A 23,688-nucleotide genomic window follows, 5' to 3' on the forward strand; every position below is an offset into this window, starting at 1 on the left:
GCCCCTAGCAGGGTATGGTGAGACCACCCGTGCTGCTGCTGTGCCCACCCCAAAGTAGGAAAACTGGCTGCGAACTCAGCCGCAGAGTTCAGTCTGTCAGAGGTGAAAAGCAAGACATATGCTCCCCCAGATGACGCTAGTGCCCTTCGGGGTGAGGCGGCAGGCTGGATGAAACACGCTGCTGGCTAGATCAGGCTTGCAGACCTGCTCTAGTGCATTCTCCACCCCAAAACCAGGATCACCACATATCATGTTTGTTTGGAAACTCCCCTCCTCTCAAGACATTCTGTTCTAGCACTAAGGTGTCCGTACTTTCTGTGCGTTTTCACAACAGCCAACCTAGATCTCCCTCACTGCACGAAGAACTGGTCAGCTCTGACTTACTTTCCCATGGCTCTTCTACCAGTTCTCTGAAGCTCAGACATTTGTTGCTAACTCAGCCAGGGCTTGTGGGGTAAGGATGGTCCATGGGCTGGAGGAAAGCCCTGAGATTCCTTCCACCAGATGGCAGGGGGATGTGGCAAACCTGCTTCACCTTGCAACCCATCTCGAGTACTGAGAGAAGAGAGCACTCTGGAAATACCCATGAGCTGGGAACAGTAGTTCCCAGCCAGTTAGTTGTTGCTCTCTGTGATGCTTGACTTATATCATAAAAAAAAACACCAGGAAAAATATAAGGAAGGATTAAATGCAGCCCTAACCTAAACCCTGATACTTCTTGCCAAAATTGTTCAAATCCAGGCACATGGACATACTCAGTGAAACCTTTCTTCCTACGGAAGGAGCTCCTGGGTTTGCTAACTCTGAGCAGCAGCACCCTTCCAGCTTGCCCACGCCACTTGGACTCACCTCCACAACACAAGCCAAAAAAATAAAAATAGAATAAACCCTATCAACCACACCCCAGCTCAGCTTTCTAATGACAAAGGACTCCTCCCTCTGACTGGGGGCTCTCTCCCTTGGTCACAGCTATCTAAAAACCACACGCTAACCTTTCAGGTTGCACTTCAAAGGAACAGGGTGTTATCTATGTGACAATGAAGCGCTCTGGGCTTTTGGGGAAATCCTCAGCTTTGCACATTAACAACTTCCCACCTGCCCAGCTGTCCTAGTGCATGTTTGGAACAATCACCCAGTTAAGTCTATGATTTTTGGTAAGCAACCAGCTTCCTACAGAGGCTGCATGATGCTGCGACAACTGCAGAACTGACAGAGAAGGTAACAGCCCCGCTCTCTGCTCTGCACCAGCTTTGAGACCCCTTCAGCCATGGCAGGGGCCAGCTGAAGACAGAAGTGCGCTTTCAGTACAGGAACACTGTGAAAAGCAAACCTCACTACAACGGCTTGTTGCTTGTCATTAAGCTACTCAGGCCACCCCAGCTATGCAACAGAACTTGCCTTCCCTACAGGAGCAAAGCAGGGCAAAGGGAGAGCAGGAATTCAGAAAGTTGCAGTGACTCAAGGGCTTCTGACTGTCTGCCCATACCCATCATTTCACCGTGTAACTGAGAACACAGGAACAATTCTCACCATAGGCTGACTTACAAGTCACCTGCTTAAGTGATTTAAAAGCCCTCAGTGCAAATACTTTTTTTTTAGTAATCAAGCATATTTTTCTAGGTATAGAAGCATGTTTCTGTAGGCATGTCTCATTAAATACCAAGCAGACATTGTTTCCCCAAGCACAAACTGAAAATTTTCCACGTTGTTGCCAAAAATTCACTCACAACGACACAAGAACACATTAAAGCCACTTACCAAGTTTCAAACAATGCCAGCATCTCTGCAGGTCCTCACTTCCAGGTCCTTATGAGCTCCTCAAGCCATGTCAGCACAACAGGTATAACAGTGTGACCTTTGGCACATTTGCTTTTCTATTTTCCAAGCCATGAAGGTCTTACTCTGGGTCAGCACATCCACTTACTGATGCTCCCTGCTGTATTTGGTCGGTGCCTTCTGCTCTTGAAGCGGTGTGAAACCACCTGATCCTGGAGCTCTGAAAGACCAACATGTTTCTGCCTTAAGGATCTTGGTGCTGGCAAGCGAGTTATTTTGCTCCAGGTCTTGCAAACTGTGGGAAAGTGAGAAAAAGTAACGTTAGAAGATAGGATGCAAGGCTTACCAAATTGGTCTGGTAAATACTTCTAGACGTAAGGAAACAAATCGGTTCTTAAAATATTTACCTCTGATTTAGCAGTTCTCAGGCTTCAACGCAGGATGCCACATACGAGATTGATCCATGCCCAAACGGATTAATTCACATTGAATGGGTCACTCGACGTGAGATGCGTCATCCCTAAATTAAATCATTAAAAACACAAATTTGAGCTACTCATCCAGAATTCTTTCATAGTCCACGGAAAGAAGTGGTTATATCCAGAGAGTGATTCATCCGACAAGACCAGCCAGAGGCAGGTCAAATGAATTGCCCTCCAGAGGCGTCAGCTGCAAACGCAGCCTAGGGCCAGAGAGTCACATTTAGCTGTCTAGAGGTTCACTGCACAAGAAAGATGTAGCTAGGCTACAATCTCTGGATGCCATAACGTCCCTTTTGTGAATGATAAGGTTATTGTACTCCCTTGTTAGCCTCAGCTGTCCCATCACTTACCGGTATGTAGCAGGGTTGGACAGCGAGAGGCAGGGTGGGAGAAACAGTATCCATGGTGTGCAAAAATGACTCCACGTTTCAATACACCTTCACAAAACTCCCACAAAATGGTCACGCTAAGCTGGTATTCAAAAAGCTTCATCAGCTCGAGCAATGCTACCCTGAAGCTTTTATCAAATGAGTGAACAATATATTAGGCTGCCGTTGAGGGATCCAGTGTAGCACTGAGGATCCACAACACATCCGATCGAGCCACATAAGCATGATTCAAGTAAATCTCAGACGGAGGCCAGTTGGTTGCTATGGGGCAACTACAGAATTAAATGTTTCTGTGGGAGCCAGCTTCCATCTAGGACACGGCAGCGCATCCTCCTTTCCCACGGCTCTGCCTAGTCCACACCAAGTCACCGTGTTTAAGGTTGTGGGGCCAAAGTCCAAATGTCAGACCGCCACCCCATAGTGCTATGTGAGCAGCGCTCAGCCAGAAGCATCCTGAGGTCAGGCACCACGTACCAACCTCGTGTCAGAGAGCTGAGTCTACTGCGACCTTGTTCTGGTTTCGATGGTTCAGGTTTGCCACATGAAAAACGAGTAACAGGGGGTTTGTACTTACCGAAAAACTACACTGGTGACTGCAAGGTATTTGGAAAACGAAGATCAGCTGCTAAAGATACACAGGTTGATGCCCCATTAACTATTGTTTTTGAAAAGGAACGCCTGAAGTAACCTCGAGGTGAGTTCATTGGGTTATGGGGGCATCTTACTGAGGTATATAAATACAATTTCCCCCATGATTTAAATAAAACAGAGCAGTTGTTAAAATAAAGGTTAGAAAGGTTTTCAATGGCCTGCGGCAGTTTGTGTAGCACGCTCAGTTCTTGTAAGCAATGATTACATGATAGTCGCTTGATGGAAATAAACATCGAATCCACAGGTTTTAAGAAATAATCAAGGCTCCTGGATAACTCTAGTGAGCGTCTCACTGTGACAGAGACAGGCTGTGCTCCCATTTTTTAATTAAAAAAAAGTAACGGCAAAGACACATTAGGCTGAAAGCCCCTTTAGTTTCAGGCAAGACAAACAGATGGAAAACGGGTAACGTCAGTATAATACTTTCTGTAGGCCTTCTTCCCCTACGTGCGTGCGCCCCTGCCAGCTTTTACAGCAGTACTCCTCCGGAACAGCTTTCAGCGTCCAGAGCACGAGGACGCAGGAGCAAACACCACCTGGACAGAGTCCAGCTTAAAGGTGTCCTCATCCAGGGCCAGCATATACCAAAAAATTACCTCGAGCCCCTCTCTGCCCTTCAGCCTACTGTGTAGAAGTTAAAGGTTACTTATTAAAACCACGGGCTCTTTACTTGCAGTAGCCCGAGGGTTATTTTTCAACTAGAGTGGAAGCAACTCACCAGACGGGTGGCAGCCGAACTACAGCGTGGGCTGTACTTTGTTCTCAGAAGTGGGGAGCGAGCATATACTACCTAATCGAGCATGCAGCCGCTGGAAGTCAGAAGCCCACACAGCGACTGATGCTTCTTCCCCAAAAATTAGACTTACAAGCAAGGAGAACGGGCCTAAGTGAAGCAGCAACAAATGCAAAAACTGCTCACGTGTTTGCGATCCGTTTAGCAAAGACAGGATGGCAATGACCTGAACAGCAAGACTCTTCAAAGCAGCATCAAGAACCTGAGACACACTAAACTTGTGGGATTAGATGCAGGTTTCTTGTTCTGTTAACACTGCCAAAGCCTCCTGCGGCCAGTGACAAATTCACTGAGCTACCTGCAAGAAGATTCAAAGAAATTTAAGGGGCTTCACACTGTAACCAATTTTCAGCACTTGACTGTAGGTGTTGACACCGAAGAACTTTATTAATTACGAACAGAACTAACATAACAGGATTATCTTGACCACTTGTTGAATTTAGAGGCTCTTTCACATAAGCAATACCAGGAAGTTGCTTGCTGTCTCTTTTAACTTCTTATTTTAACTTCACAACTAAAAGGACTTAAGAATGTCTTTGCCTCCCTCCCAAACCAGAGCCCTTCTGCTGTCTCCTTAGTTGATCGTTAAATGTACAAAAAAGGTACAAAAATTGACAAAGACAGGTGCTCAGAAAACCTTTATCACTCCAAATTCTGTTCCCGAGGCATATAAACACATAATTCAAATGCTTGCTTTGAAATGGTGTATTGGCGTGCCTTGCTTATTCAACACTTGCAGCCAGCCACTTCTTTTGTCACTGACATACCTGATTTCCTCCAACCCACCCCGAAGTAAGCTAGCTATTGTCCAGAAACATCGACACACCCAGCCTGAAGCCCAACAAAACTGCCTGCTCTGCTCAGGTGCAGCGGTTCTGAACAGACACGCAGCTCAGCCAGCGTTGGAAGAGTGCTGAACTTGGTTCTTTAAATAGATTGTATTCAATAACGTGTAACTTGAAGCAAACCACGTTTAAACAAAACAAACCAAAAAACCAAACCCCAACAAAAAAAAATACACAAGAAACCAGGTTAAAAAGAACCATCTTACAAAGAAGATGGACAATCTATTAGCCCTTGGCAAGCTAGACAATCACTGTACACAAAACAAGCTGTACAAAACTGAAAGGAGATGGCAGAGAGATTTGTCAGGCTTTCTGCACTTTTATTCTTCTCCTGGTCCAACATGCCTTCTGATCTTACTCCGATCAAGCTTCCAGGTCATGTCAGAACAGCCACGATTCATCTCCAGTATGTGCAAAATTTGAACAAAATGTACATAGATAAAACTGCAAAGGCAAAAACAAACCTAAAGGCCAGGATCAGGGGTTAAAATATCTCTTCCAAGTCCAAGAGACTACCGTTTGGGTATATTCGAAAGCATATTCCAAGCTTTTAAGACAAGCTATAGTCTTTTCTGATTGATAAAAAGGTTTATTTGTTGAGGAAAACAAAAGTAGGATCCTCCTGGTGAATGCTTTCCTTGCCACTATATTCCCATTTGCCAACAGACTTGTTCAGGCAATGACTTCTGTGTCTCCTCCACTTCTCGCTCTTCCCCACAGTTACTGGCTTTTCTACAGCAAAAGCCATCTTGACTCTCTCATTCTGCTTTTGACAGAAATCTGACATGGAAGTGGTAGCTGTTCAAAAAAGTCTGAGCTCAGAGATAGGGGAGAGGTATTTAAAAAGTCTATAAATAGTACACCGAAGGTGTTAGGGGCCTACTTCCAGGCTATGTTACAAACTCTCCAGTGTCCACACCACCATCCTAAGCCACCTATGTAAAAGGAGTGATAGCTCGCCTCCAGCAAAAGGAGGCATCTGCTTCACGACTTGGAAAAGCCACTGAATTACCCCTTCCAAACGAGATTCCCTGGTTAAGGAAGACTCAAGATCAACTGCTTTGTCTACAACCCAAAATGAACAGAAACGGTATTTGCAAAAAGCCCTTCGGATGGGAAGAGAACAAAGAAAAGGAAGACATTTCTTAAACGATCAATGCCACAGAACTTGGCTTTACATTATCTGGACTGAAACATTTTGTTTTGTAGGTACAGCATCTTTTGCTGTGGAATTTCTACCTAGACATCACAATGCTGATTCCAGACAAGCAAGGTAACAGAATCCAGTCCGGTCCCTAGCCATGACTGTGGTTAGGTAGTCTTGGGTGGTTGGATGGAGGATGGCAACAGATGCAGGGAAGTTCTTAGAAAGCGATCCGTTTTCAAATCAGTGTTCACAGCTGATCTTGGGTCTGTTTTGGAGATGGAGCTGTTGTCACAACCACAGTGGAAACTGCTTTAGTAGAGCCAGACACTGTTCCCTGCTGGAGATGGGAGGCTGGTACTGTTTGAATTCGCACCTGTTTGAAACGGAAAGAAAAAAACTCAACCCATGCCATGAACAACCTGGTGTCACACTGCGCTCACATCGCACTTGGAAGTGCTGGCACATTATCTGCTTCTGCTGGCAACAAAAATTCAGTGACATGAACAAGACAAGCACCGAAACACATCAAGAACAGAATGTGGTCACAAGAAGATCGCTCCATCCACTCTGATCACGTGGGATGGTGGCAAGAGAGTTCAGGATTAGAGAGGAAGACCCTAAAAACTAGTTCGAATTAAAACCTACGTGTCAGCTGCTTTTTCAGAAGAAGGACTTGGATCCATTGGATACTTCACTTCTACAGACTTGTTACTAGCAGCTCTCAATGCAGATTAATTCTCTGGAATTACAGGACACTATGTTTCCAGACAAAGATGGATATGCAAAGAAGCGATGTCATTTCTTCAAGAAACAGTGACCCACAGGAGCCAAAAGTACAAAGCACTACAAAAAGAGCCAAGTGTATAGAAACAATCCTTCAAGCAGGTGGGGACCTTTCCTGACAGGATTTTCAAGTTTACTTTCATAATACTATCGGTGCTTCCAAAGCACTTCAAAACCATAACTGGATGGAGAGAAGGTAAAGGAGATCGTGCACTGCACGCGCTTAATGCAGACAATGCAGCTGCTGAGTACCTGTACCTTTTACAGAACCCCATGTATCGAGTGTAAAGTCCTCATGGAGACCTTAAGTCAAAAAAAATGCAAAAAAATATTAGTATTCTAAGCACCATTACCTGCGTGGCCTGGCCTTGCTGCTGCAGCTGCTGTAGTTGCTGTGCAGTCAGAAAACTCACTGGCTTGTTCCCAGCAATCAGTTTTGTCCCTGCTGGCATCGTCGTCAGGATGATATTTCTACCTAATCCACTGATGCTAAAGAAAGAGAATTGTTGAAAGGTTAGTAAGCAGCACAGCAGGCTAGGTCTTTCAGGCTCACAAATTCTTTTTCAGTTGCTAGGAGATTAAAGTTACCTATCTAATTTACTAATGATTTTAAGTAGTGCAGGTTTTTTCTCCCCAAAAAACTGGCAAACACACAGGTGACAAGTTTATGTTAACATTTATCACTAGGAGAGAGAATTATTTTACCACAGGAATTAAACCCCCTAATTCCGGACTGTGCACATCGCTGGGTCAGTCTGATCAGACCTGAATACTTCTCAAGGAATGCAGAAAATAGCCAAGCACACAGTGTTCTGCCTTGAAATATTAACTAAGGGAGACATTACCAGAATTCATGGAAGAATAAACAAAAAGACTTCAGTATCTGAACGCCAGAGGAATTTCCACCGAGGCAGTTAACGCTTCCCTAGTTTCTTTAGCAGAGTGATGGCTTCAGATTACATATATTTTTAGGTATGTCAGCAGGTTAATTCTTGCTCGAACACACAGAACTAATCTAATAGCTGGTTTCAAGGCAAGGAACATTTCTTCTTTGGTTTATTTGCTAGAACCTGCATCTCAGGGCAACTAAACAAAGACTGTATCCTCACTGCCAGACACCATATTCATTCAGTTTCTTACAGCTAAAGGACCTGCAAGTCTATTCCACCCTCTCCTTGCCAGGTCCCCAGGAACCTACCGAACACAGACCTTCCTCAGCCTATTTCTAAAGCAAAACTACTAGATGCAAAGTACTCACTTAGCTCCGAGGTTGCCCTTGATGATGGGGGCAGTCACCACACTCTTGCCTTTCACTGGCTGGCTGATCACTGACAGAGGCACTGTTATTCGTGCTGGTAGTTTACCCTAGAGAAGTTGAAGAACACATGAGGAGCCGCAGGGAGCTCAGCAGAGAAACTGCTTGACAACATGCAATTACCACTCAGCTTGCCTTTAAGGAGTCCTGGGAGTAGAAACCAACAGCAACTTTGCTGATGAAATCTGTGCTCCGTTTCAGGCTCATTAAAATTCACCTCCATCGAGCTCACTTCACAGCTGCCTGAGCCCTGAAAACCCGCATCACCTTCGCACCACACTGTTTCTGTGGGAAGGGTCACTGTATCCATCCACAATTTTTCCCCTTAGAAAACTATTGTAATGTCAATTGGCTTGTGCAACTTTCACGATACAGCCTATGGTGCCTGCAGGTTTGGGCATTAAATTTGCATTAAATGGAGAATTGGTAAAAAAGTTAATACAAGCAATGAGCACTTCTAATTCCAACACCACTCCAAGGGAAATTATTTCAGAGGTGTGGGGCAAGACGCTGAGCTGCAAGAGGTAGGACTTTAGACAAGCAAAGTTTATTTTATTCACTCGCAAGGGGAGGTACGGGAAGACATAAGTAACTGTTTTCCAGTCCTTCAGCATTTCGCTACAATTCCAACACCATGATGAAATTAGTTGCAGACCCACATTCTATTCTACAGCACTTAATTTGAGCCTTTGTAGGTGTAAAGAGACATTTTCAGTCATAAACCATCAGTGTATTTCAGTGTTCCCTTTTCTCACCCACCTCCAGAAAAAGCTTAGCATTACTTACTGCCTGGGATGTAGATACTACTGTGGTGCTGACGGGTACCTGCCGCACAGCAGTGGCTCCTGTGCCTATAGTTATGGGAGTCCCAGCAGCTCCCGAGGCCACAGCAACTGCTTTCGACACTGTGGCACTCATGGTTGGTAAAGAGACAGCTGAGGTATGGACTGTGCCGGGCACGCTCACTGCTGAGGAAGAGGGCACTTGCTTAGCATGAGTAGCTACAGTAATAGTCTGCCCAGCTTTGGGCGGCATCACCCCCAGCCCCTGCACGATTCTGATAGTAGCAGCCGGCTTGGCCTCAGTGGATGCCACCGTTGTTATGGCTTTGCTCTTCTGATCCGCCACAGTCATGCCCAGAGCAGGCATCAGTCGGAAAGCAGAGCTTGTCGGCTCTGCAGTCTTTAAGTCAGGAGTCACTTTAACCACCGTGCTTCCAGCTGGGCTAGAAGAAGCAGAAGTGGCTGTGCTGGTCTTGGCTGGAGAATCAGCAGTCTGGACTGGATTGGATGTCACGTGCAAAGTTGCAGAGATGCCTTTCCCACTAGCGCTGCTTCCCGCAGCTGCTGTGAAGAGGTCCTGAGTCAGTTTGACAGTAGTGACTTGAGATTTGGCTAGGGTGGCCATCATGTCCGGGGTGATACGCAGCACAGTCTGTCCCTTCGCATCTGTGGTGATAGAGGACGGGGGCAGGCGCAACACATCCTTTCCTTGGATCCGAAAATTGGTCGCTGTGAGTGGGATGCCGCTTCCGGGCTGGGTCTTCATGCCAAGTTGCCCTGTAATAGCCACCTGCAAGAGATCAGAGGAACAGCTGTATCAAACCAGGACACAGGCTGAGGCACAAAGCAGAAATTCCCTGCAGGATGATGTTTTCTCCCATTGGAATTGAAGCAGAATGACGCTAGCACTCAGTACGCTACTGAAAATGGTTCTGGTTGCGTATCAGATGGCATTCCCAAACCCACATAAAACACAAAATACTGTGGAGCTGGTTTCCTTCCCAAACAAGATGAACAAGATCAACATCTGAAGATGGTTAAAGAACCCACACTAACACATATTTTACCTGTACGGGAAAGTAGGGCTCAAATGCACCAAACCAGCAACTGTCTGAATCTCCATGGTCTAACAATTCGTACAGCGTTACAGCTCACTACAGTTTTCACTGTCTTTTCACATCTGCCTATCACGTCTGTCACAACAAACAGGAAACGACTGGGTTGTGGAGCCCAGTTCCTCGTCTCTCCCTTTCTCTCACCTGCTTGATGATGTTCTGGCCAGCGACATTCTGGATGACAGTGGTAGAGGAGGTGCTTGTAGCAGAACTGCCCGGAGAGCTGGTTACTGGCTTTACAGCAGGACTGGGCGCTGCAGACAGCCCTGTCACAGTGATGCCTGTCTGTCCTGCCACAGAGCTTCCTGGTCTTTGCACCTGCACTGGGCTGGTCTGAGCTTTCACCGGCAGAGTCATCACAGCCTACAGCAAGACACGGAGGCAGCCCATGAGCAGGCTAACACAATACTAACAGTCCGCTAATTACTCTGTATTGTGCCTTAGCATGCAAGTTCTGTGGACTTTTTACTGTAATGCACAATTTAATGGCGCAACATAAAAATAGCCAACGGGGTGAAAAAAGAGGCACTGAACAGTATTGTTTATGCAGAACTGCTTCTGTGTTCTTGCTCGGCAGTTACTGCATGCTCCAAGCCAGCAAATGATCCCTGTGCACCATACCAAAACACTACAAGAAATCAGATTCTAAGTCAGAGCTACCCCTGCCATTTCCATGCAGCAAAACTCACCTGAGGAAGCACTTTGGTTTGCGTGGCTGTAGCAGGAACGCGGATTTGAGGCACTGACGTAGGCTGCTGCTGCTGGGTTACCACCGGGGCTTGCTGAGACACAGCGGGGAGGCTGGACTGGGCAGTGACCACCCGCACCTGTGGCAGTCCTGAGGAGGTGGTGTGACTTACCACCCGGGTGGGAGGTGGCTGTGGCCCAGGCTGTGTCTGCGAGCTCTGGGCTGTGGAAAGCAATGTCCCGAGCTGTGGCATGGTAGGGGATGATACCAGAAGAACGCTATGGAACAGATAATGCCGGCCGGTCAGCAAAGATGTAGGAAATGACCAAGAAAGAACCAGTAACATTCACAAGCGATGTACGAGACAGGAGTAGTACCTTTGGCTGGGTTTTGCTGGCTCTGACACAGCACTAGATACACTCTTGTTAACCACAGAGACTGGTGGGGGTGAAATAGGCGTTGCTGGTAATGCCGGTGCAGTTGGTGTCACAGGAGTCACGGGAGTTGGTGGCATGCTGGAGTCACTAAGGCTCAGCTGACTGGGCTCTGATGTGCTGCTGGGGAGTGCTTTCACAGAACTCTCCTTGCTACTAGACTTCTGCAAAGAAAACATGTCAAGCATAGAATCATAGACTCAAAGGTCTTCACAAAAACTGTGTCAGATTGCTGCGCTCTAGAGACTGGGCTGACCACTTCAAGGTGACTTCTGTAGGGTTATGAACATCATCCCGGTGCTAAATCCTGAAGTCACAGGTGACTGACCGTCTGCCTTCCTAACTGCAGCCACAAGTAGGCTGGTGTGTTTGGCTGCTCCTGTTCTCAGGGAAAACTGCATCTCAGCTGTGACAAACATTCATAACATGCAGATTTCCACCTTGGCTCATCTGCCAACAGCAACTACTTTAGAGATACTTGGTATCAATGACACCACCACAAAAAAGACATCCAAACCCTGACAGCTTCAGCACAGCAAGGGGGAGAGCAGAGGACGTGTTCCACACACTCCGGTACAGATCAACCTCAAAACTAGATCTGAAAGACCGTCCTGTGATAGAGGGCACAAATGAATTCCATTGACCTTTCTGCTGAGGTTGACAAGGGGTCACAGTGGAAGCTGGCAGGAGCAAAATTTCCCTCTTTCCCCTTCATTTGGTGCTAGGACCGACACTGACATTCATATACATAACGAATCGATAACTCAAATACGTGGTAATTTTCATCAGCTACTATGGATGCAGAATCTATGGATTAAATTAACACCGTATCTCCTTCCCCATCCCAAAACATCCAGCGCAAACTTGTGCAAATAAATTTACCATTTTAGGTGGAGGTTTTGGCTTCTGCTGAAGAGCTTTCTTAGCCTTTGCTGCAGCAGCTTGAGCCTGGTGAATCCGTTCTGCAAATACAAATTAACGATTAGACCTCCTGAACGCAAGCAAACTAATTTAAGAAAGAGGCCAATTCAGAACCGTACGTTCATCTTCAGACAAGAAATCAAACACACGTAGTCATGTAATAGCGCAAAGAAAAATATCAGGTAAGATTAGCCAAAAAGGCTGAAAACAAGGCACGTAAGAAGCTGCATGGGATGCTGTTTTTCAAACAAATACTTCAAACTGACACACTACTCTGCAAGACTGGATTTAAGCGCTGATGGGCTAACATTAGCAAAGTGACTAGAAAAAAATCTAGACTGACAAATTAACGTTCACTATCCAGGTGGGCTGAAGAAGCTCAGGAGATGTATAAACATTTTTCAACTCTTAAGATATCAACAAGCCAGGCTTACCAAACTCTTCCTCAGTCCTGTCCCGGTGCAGGTAGATCCACAACTTGCGTCCAATATCGTATTTCACGCAGGGATCTTTCTCATAATGTAATCGATCCAGAGCACCACTAACAACAGTGTTAACCTGAAAGTTCAGGATTCACAGAATTACAAGGTGTCCCTGGCTGGGCTAGCCAGAAGTCACAAATAGAAAAATAATCCTATTTGGCATACAAGTGGAGTAAGCTGCTAGCAATCTTAATTTGAGAAAGGACTGACTGAGAGCAGATGCTGCCACGCAGGATGCCGTTTGCCACCTTGGATTAAACGAAGCTTCCGCCAAAGCTGAAAGCTCTGAAAATTGACTGTGCTTCTTAATCTCAAATGTGAGCAGCTATATGATACAGTGCTAATTCTGTAGCTTTTCTAGCTGTTTTCTCATTATCCAGAGTTCAGTGCCAGTTTGCTGCAGCTCACCAGAGCAGTACATAGCTCCCTTTTGCTAATCAAAGTGGCACAAGAATTACGGAGCCTTAGCCACATTGAATACTGGCCCTGGTCTGTGCGGTGTATTTTTAGGAGAATCTGTCTGTCTGAGGCCAGACATGACATCCAACTTACTTGAGCACTGGTGACATCCGGAGCTAGGAACTGGGAATCTTTAAGCAGCTCACAGATTTCAGCACGAGTTCCTTCTCCATTAGGAAGGCGAGCTGCAGCATCACGCACTGAAATAAAAAATCAGAGCTGTAGCTAAGCAGCTGCATTCAAGTACTTCAGCTGATACACTTTGGTATTGCTCTCTTATTCCCCCTTGCAGAGTCCCTACTTGCTCACCAAAACCTAGACCCCATGATCCCTCAGAGATGCGAGCGAAGATTATAAAGGACCATTTTAAAGCATAGCAACCACGCTGGCATTGTGCTAGGAGTGATGAACTCAGGGAACAGCACTGAACCCCAGAATGACTTTGCAACGCCCAACTTCACAACAGTGTACTGAAAACACCACTCTTTGTTTTCCAGTCATCTGAGCCTTGGCTTCAGCCAGCCCCACGGACTCTCCTCTCTATTTCCCATTTTCTCTCAGATCAACAGCAAGACACTGATGCTTTCTCTTCTCCTTATTCCTGCTCCCAGCACTTCATCAACTCTATTCCATACAATTTATTTCTCCTTTGCTTATGTCATGCCCCAGTCTGCCCACCTTTTCCCTTTATGATGTAGATTCCTAAAGCCATTGTTCAGGGAGTCAGAGGAGTCTTTTTCTTTTTTACCAAAATTTTTTTGGCCATCACCTTACCAAGGGACAAGATGGTGACATATGCTGGCCTGTCTGAGCGCAGGAGAGAATGCTCTCGGGCTTTGTTTAATGAAGTTTCCTTGTCAAACACCCCCTTCACAGGACCAACAACTGACTCAAAGCCATGCATACGGAAAGTGAAAGCTTTGTGGGGCTGGCTGTAACGGTAACGTTCCTGTATTTGGAAACAAGAGGACTGAATTTAGCAGGAAACACATACAGCGAAGTCTTAAAAGCTACAATTATACTCTTAATGTAAGTTATTATCATTCTCTCAAAAAGAAAGTTTTTTTAAATTAAAGGCTCAAATACTGCTGTATGAACTTAATTTTAACAAACTACTTCAAGCAGAACATAAAGCACCACCTAACCAAAGTGTGCAGGTGCAATACATTAGGCTCATTGTCAAGCAGCTGCACAGACCAGAGAGGTGCCAGACACAGGTCTTCTGCCCCACACACACCCCTGCCCCCAGCAACAAGGTCTTTCTTCCTCCTCTCATCTGGCAAGAGAGAAATTTCCAAAATTTAACCTAAATATTCCACCATGCACACAGCACACGTAGCCAGGGAGAACCGTCATCACCTGTTAACACACATACTTAGATCTACTACACACAAGATAACTATGTCTATGGGTGCACTCACTGCCCCTTATCTTCTGCTTGTACTCATACATGCCCGAAAAATATAGACAATTCATCCTTATATGCTGGAGGATGGCACATGAGACAGAAAGGTTGGCACTACCAATTTCAATTAATTTTGCCCAATACTGATTGGAAATACAGGTGTTTTTGAAGTAAGCAGCGAGGCTATATCATTAGCAAGTTTTATGGAAGGCCAAGATACCGACCTCAAGGCAGAAGAAGCACTAATTCCTCACATTAACTAAGTTTGTGTAGAGTATAAAACTGCCATCTCATACAAATTCTCTTGGTTTAGCAGCCAGCTGTTTCAACACGTGCATTTAAAATTCTCTTCTTACCTGTTCCTGAAACACGCGTTTCTCCTCTCCAGTGCTAGGTCGGACTACGTAGTCAGTCCTTCTGAAACAAAGGTCACCATCAGTTCTGAGCAACAGCAAGCCCACAACAGTCCCAAAGAACATCCCAAAGGATTAGTCACCTCATCATTTCTGCAAACTCTTCTGAACAAATTCTGAAAGCATTTATGATAATATAACGAAGTCTTGCAGAGATCTTAAAATATGCTCTATGCACTACCTGAAGGTAAGCAAGGACTGTAAATAATCTTGTCATCAGGACATGTTAGATTACAGGTTTGCTCTGATAAATACATGCAAATTTGGAGAGTATCAGTTGACTTTGTGAAGTCTAGTTACTGCATTTATAAAATCAGACTATCACGTTGCCTCTTGTCCCACAATGTAAAATCTTTTTAAGCAACAAGGCGTTCAGATGCAGAGGCACAAAGGCCAGACCTTCGCAGCTTTAGCGCACACTGTAAAACCTTTCAAGCAGTATTACACACTTACACTCTAGGAACTGGTGTTGTGGCATCTGAGCTGTCTTCATTTTCCTACCAAAAAACAGAGAAATGTCAGTGTTGGATATAACTCAGTCAGGTTTTGTACTGCTGGAAGGTGATTTTTTTCTGACTCACTTTGAAGAAAGTCTGGTCTTTGGTCTCCAACCAGAGCTGAAACAGTGCTGCCAATTCCTTCTCATGATCTTGATAAGTACCTAGTCAAAGAAATCAGGAAAAATATGAAATAGAAGTCCTTTATTTGTCATGAAGCCAGTTGCCTGTACTTCCCATCCACCTCCTATTCCCTTCCCCCCTCTATGAATCACCAGTCACAAGGCATCTTCCACACTTCACAGATGCTCAGATTTCAATACTTTAACACATCCAGGCTTAGGAAAGTGCTAAAACCTATAGTTATCCTCCTCTGTTGTACAAAGAAGGGTGCAAGATACTGTCTGAGACACAGCCACCTGATACTCGCAGATGGTTCTCAAAGTAATCCCAGTCACCAAGTCCATGAGCAAACACGTGCCTACATAACCTCCACCAAAAACTGTGAAAGGCACCAGAGGAATAGCTTCCTGACTCCAAATCTCTGCCAGTTTAAGCCTGCAAATACGATCACTAGAATCACTATAGTTAAGAACGCAAAGTTCTACCTAGTAGCTAAATACATAAACACAAGATATATGTAACTTAGGCAGTATGAGCGTGGGCACATAGATTATCAGCTTGCCTTTTGGTTCCCGCTTTTAAAAATAAGAATAGTATCAGTTTGTTCCACAGAGAAGCTTAATTCATTTATAACTGTAATAATTAATAATTACTCTGTGTAATTTGAAGGTATGCTCTACAGAAGGGACAGATCTGGAGGGTGACATAGACACAGTCAGGTCAGCAAAGTAAACAAATACAGCCCAGTGCCTTCGCTCACTTCTGCTGCTGCTCAGTCTTCTGCTGCTGTTACTAATGTCTTGTGAAAACCTCAAATCCAGAACACATCTTTGTTCAGACAAAAGAAAAGAGAAGGCCTAACCAATGAATTAACAGCTCTGTCTGTCCTTCCCTCTGGGCTGCAGCAAGCTGAAAAGCAAAGTCCTGGAGAAAACAATGAACCTTTGCTGTAGTAGACATCGTAGAAGAGCACAAGATACTGACCCAGCAATTTCCACTGCTGAGTTTTTTCCTTGAATTCAACAAAAGGTGAGAAGCCAGAAGGAACATCTACAACAAAAAAAGGGCATGTCAGAGACATCATACAGCCATCCAACACCCCAAATCCTACTGTCGTAATGCAAGCTGTTGCGTTAAGACTCATAATGACAGATAAAGCGTTTTAAGTAATTATGCAAGTGCCTCTCTAAATTTGTATTTGCCCAAAGGGAAGGTAAGCACCTCAGAGTAACGGTGCAAGCACAAGAAAAGAACAGAACAGGATAATGAGTCCATTGTCCACAGATGAGATCCTGTTCATGCTGTGAGGCACCAGCAACTGTTCCCAGGCTCACAGGAAGCAAACTCAGGATTTAGAGTATTCACCGGCATTACGGAGAATAGGAAGTACGATGCTGCAAAGGCCAGTACAACCTACACTGTCTCACCCTTTAACACCTCCCACTAAGCAAAAGAGAACCACAGAATAATTTACTTTGAAAGGAACGTCTGACGCTTAGCTGGTCCAAGCCCCAGGTCAAAGCTGGACCAACTTCATGCCTCCGGTTGATTGCTCAGGGCATCGTCTTGGGTTTATTTACTCATTATCTCCAAAGACATCCACAATGTCTTTACACCAGTAAGAGACCAATTTCTCCCTGCTTCAAACACCCTGCCTGAAGCGCATGATCTGAACAGGAGAAACTGTCTGTCCAGAGGCTGCTTCACACGTATTTTGACATATTCAGGTATCAAGCTGTGTCTTATCTACTATCCACATGCAAAACAAGTCTACCACAATCAAGAAATGTAATCCATAAAGCCTATCATAGAAACGTTGTCAACAATACAATGACTTATTGTAGTGATGAATTAAAAGTTGATTTGAGCTATAATGTAAAGCAGCACTGATTAGAACTGAGGTACAAGCATCACAAGTATTTTTAACAGCTGTTCTCACCTCTGCTGTCACCTGTCAAGTACTGCAAGGCGGGTAAAACCAGTTCAGACCAGTTAGGGGAAAAGGAGAACCAGTTATTTAGTGCGCTGGCAGGAGAAGATTGCCAATCTAGAACTTTATCTTCAAGCTGAAGAGGAAAAATAAATATTCTGTTAAAGAGCTCACACTTTAAACTACGGCTGTTTTTACAGAAAACAAAATGGATAAACATATCCAGGGGACAAAAAGTTTTTTATATATGTAAAAAATCCACCTGACTTTTTCAAGTAACCATAACATGGTATTTCAGGCAACAGATGCCAGAATGGGGAATAAACTTCCCCACCATCTCTGCCCTTAATATACAGAATATATCTAACCAGGATCTAAAGAATGGGTATGGAAAGACTTACAGATTCAACTGACTAAAATTTATGAAACATGTTAAAAACAGATTGTGGTATGCAGTCCCAAAGGGCTTAATTTCTTTAACACGTAACCTCGTATTAATACAATTTACAGCAGGACAACACTATCACATAGCTGTAAAACCCTCTAACCCCCTATTTTTGTTTAGTGTCAAGATTCCTAGGTAAGCAGGTGATTCCTTACCACAGAGAGAGTAGCAGGTCCTTCCAGAAACAGGATCTCCAGAAGAAGGAAAAAGAAGCTAGAAGATATTTCATTTATTCCAAGGCATGGCTTCATCTCTTCAAGAGGTCTTCAAATGAAAGAGAACACAAGCAGAATAAATACCCCGAGTACATATTTGCCTTCATATAGAGAGACGAACACCACATAATTCACAAATCCCAAGCTGCACAAAACCAAGCATGCAAAAAGTCCCACAAAAACCTGAGGTGCAACATCTGTTGCTCTCTCCATCTGTGCAAGGTGTTCGGGGCCCTCTGAAGCACTTACTCCTCTTTGACAGATGACAGAGGGATGGGGGAAGGATCCTGAGACATTGGTGGGATTCCATCTGCATTGCTAAGAGAGTCAGCCAAATCTTCCACCTCAGACTTAATAATCTTCAGCTTTTTTTTCTTCTTATCTTCCTTTTCCTTCACCTTTTTCTTGAGGGTCGCAAGGTCAAATAAGGCTTTAGATATGACAAAAGGGAAGAAGAATAATTAGAAAGCTTCTAATCGTATTTCAGTAAGAGTCATGAACTAACTATATATTTAAACATGTACTCAGAAGCATATGCGGTACGCACTCATTCACACATCATTCGTTCCATCTTCCCAGTCATTTCCACAAATCTTTTTATTTTCATATATGAAATCAGAAAGGCAAAGGTAACTGCTCAGAGCAGAGATATCAATTAACTTTCAGCAATTAGTTGGAAGCACCTTCAGCAGAAACTGAAGCAACTGAAATGGAACAACTCACAACCCCAGAGCAGTCAGCCACCTATGTGAAGAGCAAAAGGACACGACAATCTATGGAGACCCCCTCCCTTCTTAGCTCTTCACACACACGCAGAGGATACCCTATATTCATGCGGCACAAATACCACCTCCAAGCCACTGACCTGCTAAGGAGCCTTTCCTGCCAGCATTTACTCGAGTCATAATGTCCTCAAGAGTCAGGTCTGTTGTAACTAGATCAGGGTGGTCCTACGCAGGGCAGTGGGATAGGAATTAAAATTGGAGAAGGACAAAGTGTTAAGATAGCAACAAGGGTACAGGAGACCACCCAAGTAGTGAAATGCCTCAAACTTATCAGGGATCAGCCGATAAAGTTATTTACTGCAGTAACAGTTGGGAAGTATTCTAACTCTGTAATCCAAAATTTTGTCTCTCATCAAAATCACTCTAATTACAAAATCCTTCTAAACAGGTAAGAATAAACAGGAGTGGCATATATACGGTGACAATCAAATACAGTTACGATAAAGGGCTGAAGGGTGGCTGCACACAAAAAAAGTAGCAATCACTTTGTCACCCAGAGGTAGCTTGAACATTAAGGCTAACAGATAAAAGACTAATACACAAGATGTAGTCCCACCCGCCTAGACTTCTTGGTATCTTACAGGTTGACGTTTTCGTTTCTCATGGTGCTTCTTCAACATCATCTTCAAATCATTTTCCCCAAGTTCTATCTTGTCTGCAATGAAAAAACATTCAGAGGTTACTGGCACAGTTTTCCACTATTGTCACCCTCCAAACTTCTTGGAATGCCATTTTCCACCCACTCCGACTTTCAACAATCCCCAAATTTCAATAATCAAATTTCCCTTATTTGAATTTAATTTTTTTCATCAACCAATTTATTTCAGTACTTTCTGCCTTGGGTCATCAGATTTCACTGCTGATGAAAGTATGGAAGTGAAAAGAAGTGAGAACCAGCTGTGCTGCACAAAGGGTTTGCAGATGTGATTACAGTACCCTTAGGAGGGATTCCCTCAGCACGTACCCCACAATATTTCAAACTGGACTATGGTAATGCTTCAACCATTAAAGGCAAAATATAACAGAGAAATCAGTAGTATTACACAAACTGTAGACCCTTGTGTTAAAATGCTAGCTTTCCAAGAGAAAAAAAATTAAATAAACCAGGAGAAGAGCCAACCATTCTGGAGACTGCAAAATCGAAGTGTTACAAGAGCTCCCATCCAACAACAGATTTTCAAACCGATTTCTTGCAGGTTCTCAAAGTACTTCTCACCTCTAAATCCCTATCGACCCCTAGTTTGGTTCTCACCTGCTGTTTTCATGTCCAAGGTTGACAACGTGGGGATCACTCTCAAGGGAACTGGTGGACTTGGGCAACGTGCCGGAGAACTTGGAGGCCAGGAGCTTAGATCTGAAAGCAACACACACATTTATTTCTGCAAGACCTAGCACCAGTCTACGTAATTATATTACCCCGTGTTCATTTGATCACAGCCAATAAAACTGGAGTCCAGTTTCCATTCGTTTGTCAAAGACACTGTCCTTCTCCATTCACGTCTCAAGTCTTTCATCCAGCCTAGGGCATTACCTTCTTCATCAGATGACAAGGTAGTATCTCCACACTCCTCTTTCACTTCCCTCAGAATTTTCAAGTAGCGCCGATGTGCCCGTCTGTCTCGCTCTTCTGTGTCATATGTTGGTGAGACGTGCTTTCTCCTCAGGTTCATATCAGGGCCTCCTTTCCTAGCTAAATCCAGCAAGTACTGGAAGATGAGATACATGTGACATTAGCTGTCTCAGCTACAGCACTATAAGCTAGAACAGATAGGCTCAACTCATGTATTTTCAGCAAGTTTAATACGTGGAGGTGGTGCTGTAAGCACCTTGGTTCTTTGTAAGGCAAGCCCTTAAAAGTACTGGTATCTGCCACGGACAAGATGTCAAAAGCAGTATTTCAGACCACCATTTAAAGGAGGCAAAAAAGCAAGGCGAGATTTCTGTGGCTTCATGTGCACACATAGTAATACCTCACTGTTATTTTATGTGGACTGTTCAGAAGAACCTAACCACTGGTCTGAGATGCACTTGTGCAGTTTCCATGCTAAATACATACCGCAGACATAAAATGCTGTCTCATTTGAAGAAAATGTTTTACCCCCTAGGGCTATGGAGGAAATAACTTCCATATTTGTCTTCCCTTATCACCATATGTGGGGCGTTTTATAAAGACAGACTTTCATCTTCATCCATACATCCCATATGTTTCAACATCTAAGCTCAATGGCACGATAAGTGAGTATTTACAACGAACACATTTCAGTTGGCAGCAATTAGCTGACAACAGTATCCACAGAGAAAGACTTCATGAGGGATTTACAGGCATCAGAAGCAGAGTTTTGTATCTATGCCATATCAGTCCCCAGTGAAGCCGGGGAATTCACACAGCTATGTATTTAGCAACCTTACTTGGTTCAGAATGGCAGAAACAGTACAAAATGAAGGCAGAATGACTTGTTAACAGGACAGTAAGGCGTAAAGGGGCAAATGCAGGAAACAGGGGACAAGGTGGGCATGGAAAACAGACACTTTACACAAGTGAGAGCTATGAGTCTCAAAACCTGAAATTTGCAAACAGTGTTTCTAGTGTTCTCGTACTATAAGGGCTGCTACAAAACCAGAAACACAGCACTCATTAAAGGAAAGACCTCCAAGAACTGCAAACGCACAAATACCAAGACACTCTGTTGTAAAGACAACCTATTCACTAGAGAACACAAGAAAGCGATGGCTGCGCCCCGAAGACACTCACATTGCGGGAAGCGAGGATCTGCTTGAGCAGACGGTAGAAGTACTGCTGCTGAGAGCTCAGGTAGCGTTTGTACTGGGACTTAAGACAGAGCTGCCGGTATTTCACAACTTCAGGATTAAAGTGTCCGTCTGTAAGAGAGAGGCAAAAAACACTCGAGTCTTCATCAAGTCCTAACTGAGAACTTAACCCTGAAAAAAGACCGAAGTTTATTACACTCACTGACCCCGGAAGAGCTTCTGGGCGATGTGCAGTGGATTTCCAAAACGGAAGTTTTCGCCGCTGAACAATGCAGAGATGAGTTTGTTCTGATGCTCTCGGTTGTTTTCGGGAAATTGAGGCAGGAATTTTTTTAGGTGGTCTTGCTGCGCATCTGTCAGGACCTCCTGCCACGTAGACAAGCTGACAACTTCAAAGAAGATCTCAGGCTAAAGAAAGCAAAAAACAATAGCGAAGAAAATGCATCCATGTCCCTGACAATTTTCTAGCCCTTAAGGCTTTCTGTGGTTAAACAACACGAGTCACAAAATAACACAAGTCACTAAACAGTGTCTCACCAAATGCAGAAAACAACAGAGTGTAGCAAATGTGAGGAAATTAACAATACTGCTAGCAACAAGAAAATAGATTCAAAACTGGTAACAAGCAAACCCTTCTTAGGCAGTTTTAAAACAAGAGACACTGTTATCTAAAAAAGAACCTAACAGGATGGTTTTAAAAGGTGTTTCCCCGAGATTAATCAAAGCCCTTTATGAGGCCTTCCCCAGGACAGTCAGAAACATTTCCCCACTTTTCAGTCTGCTCTGCGAGCCCCGCAAAGGGAGTTAAATGCACTGTTTATCGAAACTCTGAAAACATAAAAGTATCTTAGCGTGACTCACGTCCTCCAGAAGGTCCTCAGGCAGACTGACCCTGGTGGTCCCCAGCATGCAGTCCTCCATGATGCGGGTGCCATTTCCTTCCCCGCAAGGTCCCAGCTCCAGGGGGTCCGTGAGCATGTGATCCAGAGAATCCATCCTTCACCCTCTCCCGCTCCTCAATCACAGCAGTAAACCCCTCAACAACTGAAAACCATAGAATGGCTTGGGTTGGAAGGGACCTTAAAGTTCACCTAGCTGCAAGCCCCCTGCCATGGGCAGGGACACCTTCCACTACAGCAGGTTGCTCAAAAAAAAAAAAAAAAAAAAAAATCCCAAACCCAAGTACATCCCCAGCTGCAGAATAACTGAGCCGGTGCGTCTGACGAAACGCTTCTTTCAATGCCAGCTTCAGAATCAGGCTATGAGATATGGAAGTTATCACAGCGTTAATTTACAATTGCAACAGGAATTGTGCCAACGGAGGAATGCTTTTCCAGACAGGGTGCACCATGCCCCGGCACAAACTGGGAAAAACTGGGAAGCACAGGTGACCCACGCTGCTTCCCACCCGCAGGACACGATGTCAGGAGAGCTACAGACCGTGGGAAAACTACACGGGAAGCCTGGAAGATGTTTTAACCTGCCAAACCGAGTGGCAGGTGCAGGCCAGGGCTCCTCAGAGGCTGAAGTTCAGGGCCGAGGGCCTCGCTCCCCTGGGGCAGCACCCTCAGCAGCTGTGCGGGGCTAGGCTGGCAGGAAAACGCACATTTCACACGGAATAGATTAACGGGGGGGGTGGGGGGGTGGGTGTCGGGATAAATAATAACCAACCCAAAAATATAAAAGCCGGGCCGGACAGTAGGAAACCAGAGAAAAATCCCCTCAGGTCATACCCGCTCCGCTGTCGCGCCGAGGAGACGGCCCCCCGCGACCCTGCGGAGCGCTGGAGGCCCAGTGACGGCTGGGCGGGCGGGCAGCCCCCCCCAGAGACACGGGGAGCCCCCGGGCCGCTCCCCACAGCCCCAGCAGCGACGCTCGGGCCGGGGGGCGCCGGCCCCACACGCGGGCCGCACCGGAAGGCGGAAGGAGGCGGCTGGGCCGCGCCTGCGCGCTGCGTCCCCCCGCCGCTTTACCCCCCCGCCGCGCTGCCTCCGCCTGCCGCGCCTGCGCACTGCACCGCCCCCCGCCGCCAGCCCTCCGGGTC

At 45.1% G+C, this 23,688-nt stretch overlaps 1 protein-coding gene across 4 annotated transcripts; it reads right to left on the minus strand.

Moving 5' to 3' along the window:
- Positions 1 to 5,123: 5,123 nt before the first annotated feature.
- On the minus strand, positions 5,124 to 23,578 carry NFRKB (nuclear factor related to kappaB binding protein). Of its 4 annotated transcripts, none has more exons than XM_055819331.1 (26): positions 23,378 to 23,578; positions 22,506 to 22,688; positions 21,851 to 22,052; positions 21,628 to 21,755; positions 20,407 to 20,581; positions 20,128 to 20,229; positions 19,457 to 19,530; positions 18,956 to 19,040; positions 18,340 to 18,520; positions 18,031 to 18,139; positions 17,440 to 17,566; positions 16,485 to 16,550; positions 15,462 to 15,541; positions 15,334 to 15,377; positions 14,824 to 14,881; positions 13,837 to 14,011; positions 13,156 to 13,262; positions 12,556 to 12,679; positions 12,083 to 12,162; positions 11,144 to 11,364; positions 10,768 to 11,044; positions 10,223 to 10,441; positions 8,968 to 9,753; positions 8,125 to 8,231; positions 7,220 to 7,355; positions 5,124 to 6,456 (listed from the first exon to the last, which is right to left on the minus strand). In XM_055819331.1, the coding sequence occupies exons 2-26, from the start codon at positions 22,638 to 22,640 to the stop codon at positions 6,331 to 6,333; spliced, it is 3,924 nt and encodes a 1,307-aa protein (XP_055675306.1). In that variant the 5' UTR covers positions 22,641 to 22,688; positions 23,378 to 23,578; the 3' UTR covers positions 5,124 to 6,330. The 4 variants fall into 4 exon arrangements, with proteins under 4 accessions (XP_055675306.1, XP_055675304.1, XP_055675305.1 ...); XM_055819329.1 differs by having other exon boundaries at positions 14,824 to 14,884; XM_055819330.1 differs by having other exon boundaries at positions 14,824 to 14,884; positions 22,506 to 22,903.
- Between the last annotated feature and the right edge of the window lie 110 nt (positions 23,579 to 23,688).

The sequence above is a fragment of the Falco peregrinus genome, chromosome 15, assembly GCF_023634155.1.
Source record: "Falco peregrinus isolate bFalPer1 chromosome 15, bFalPer1.pri, whole genome shotgun sequence".
NCBI lineage: Eukaryota > Metazoa > Chordata > Aves > Falconiformes > Falconidae > Falco > Falco peregrinus.

Excerpts from the sequence above, each read along its gene's own strand:
- NFRKB (XM_055819329.1), bottom strand. The coding sequence starts at position 22,640 with ATGGATTCTCTGGATCACATGCTCACGGACCCCCTGGAGCTGGGACCT. Across the intron at positions 11,045-11,143 it reads CCAGCAAAACCCAGCCAAAG|CGTTCTTCTGGTATCATCCC; the intron begins GTACTACTCCTG and ends TCTGTTCCATAG. Across the intron at positions 10,442-10,767 it reads AAACCAAAGTGCTTCCTCAG|GCTGTGATGACTCTGCCGGT; the intron begins GTGAGTTTTGCT and ends GTCTTGCTGTAG.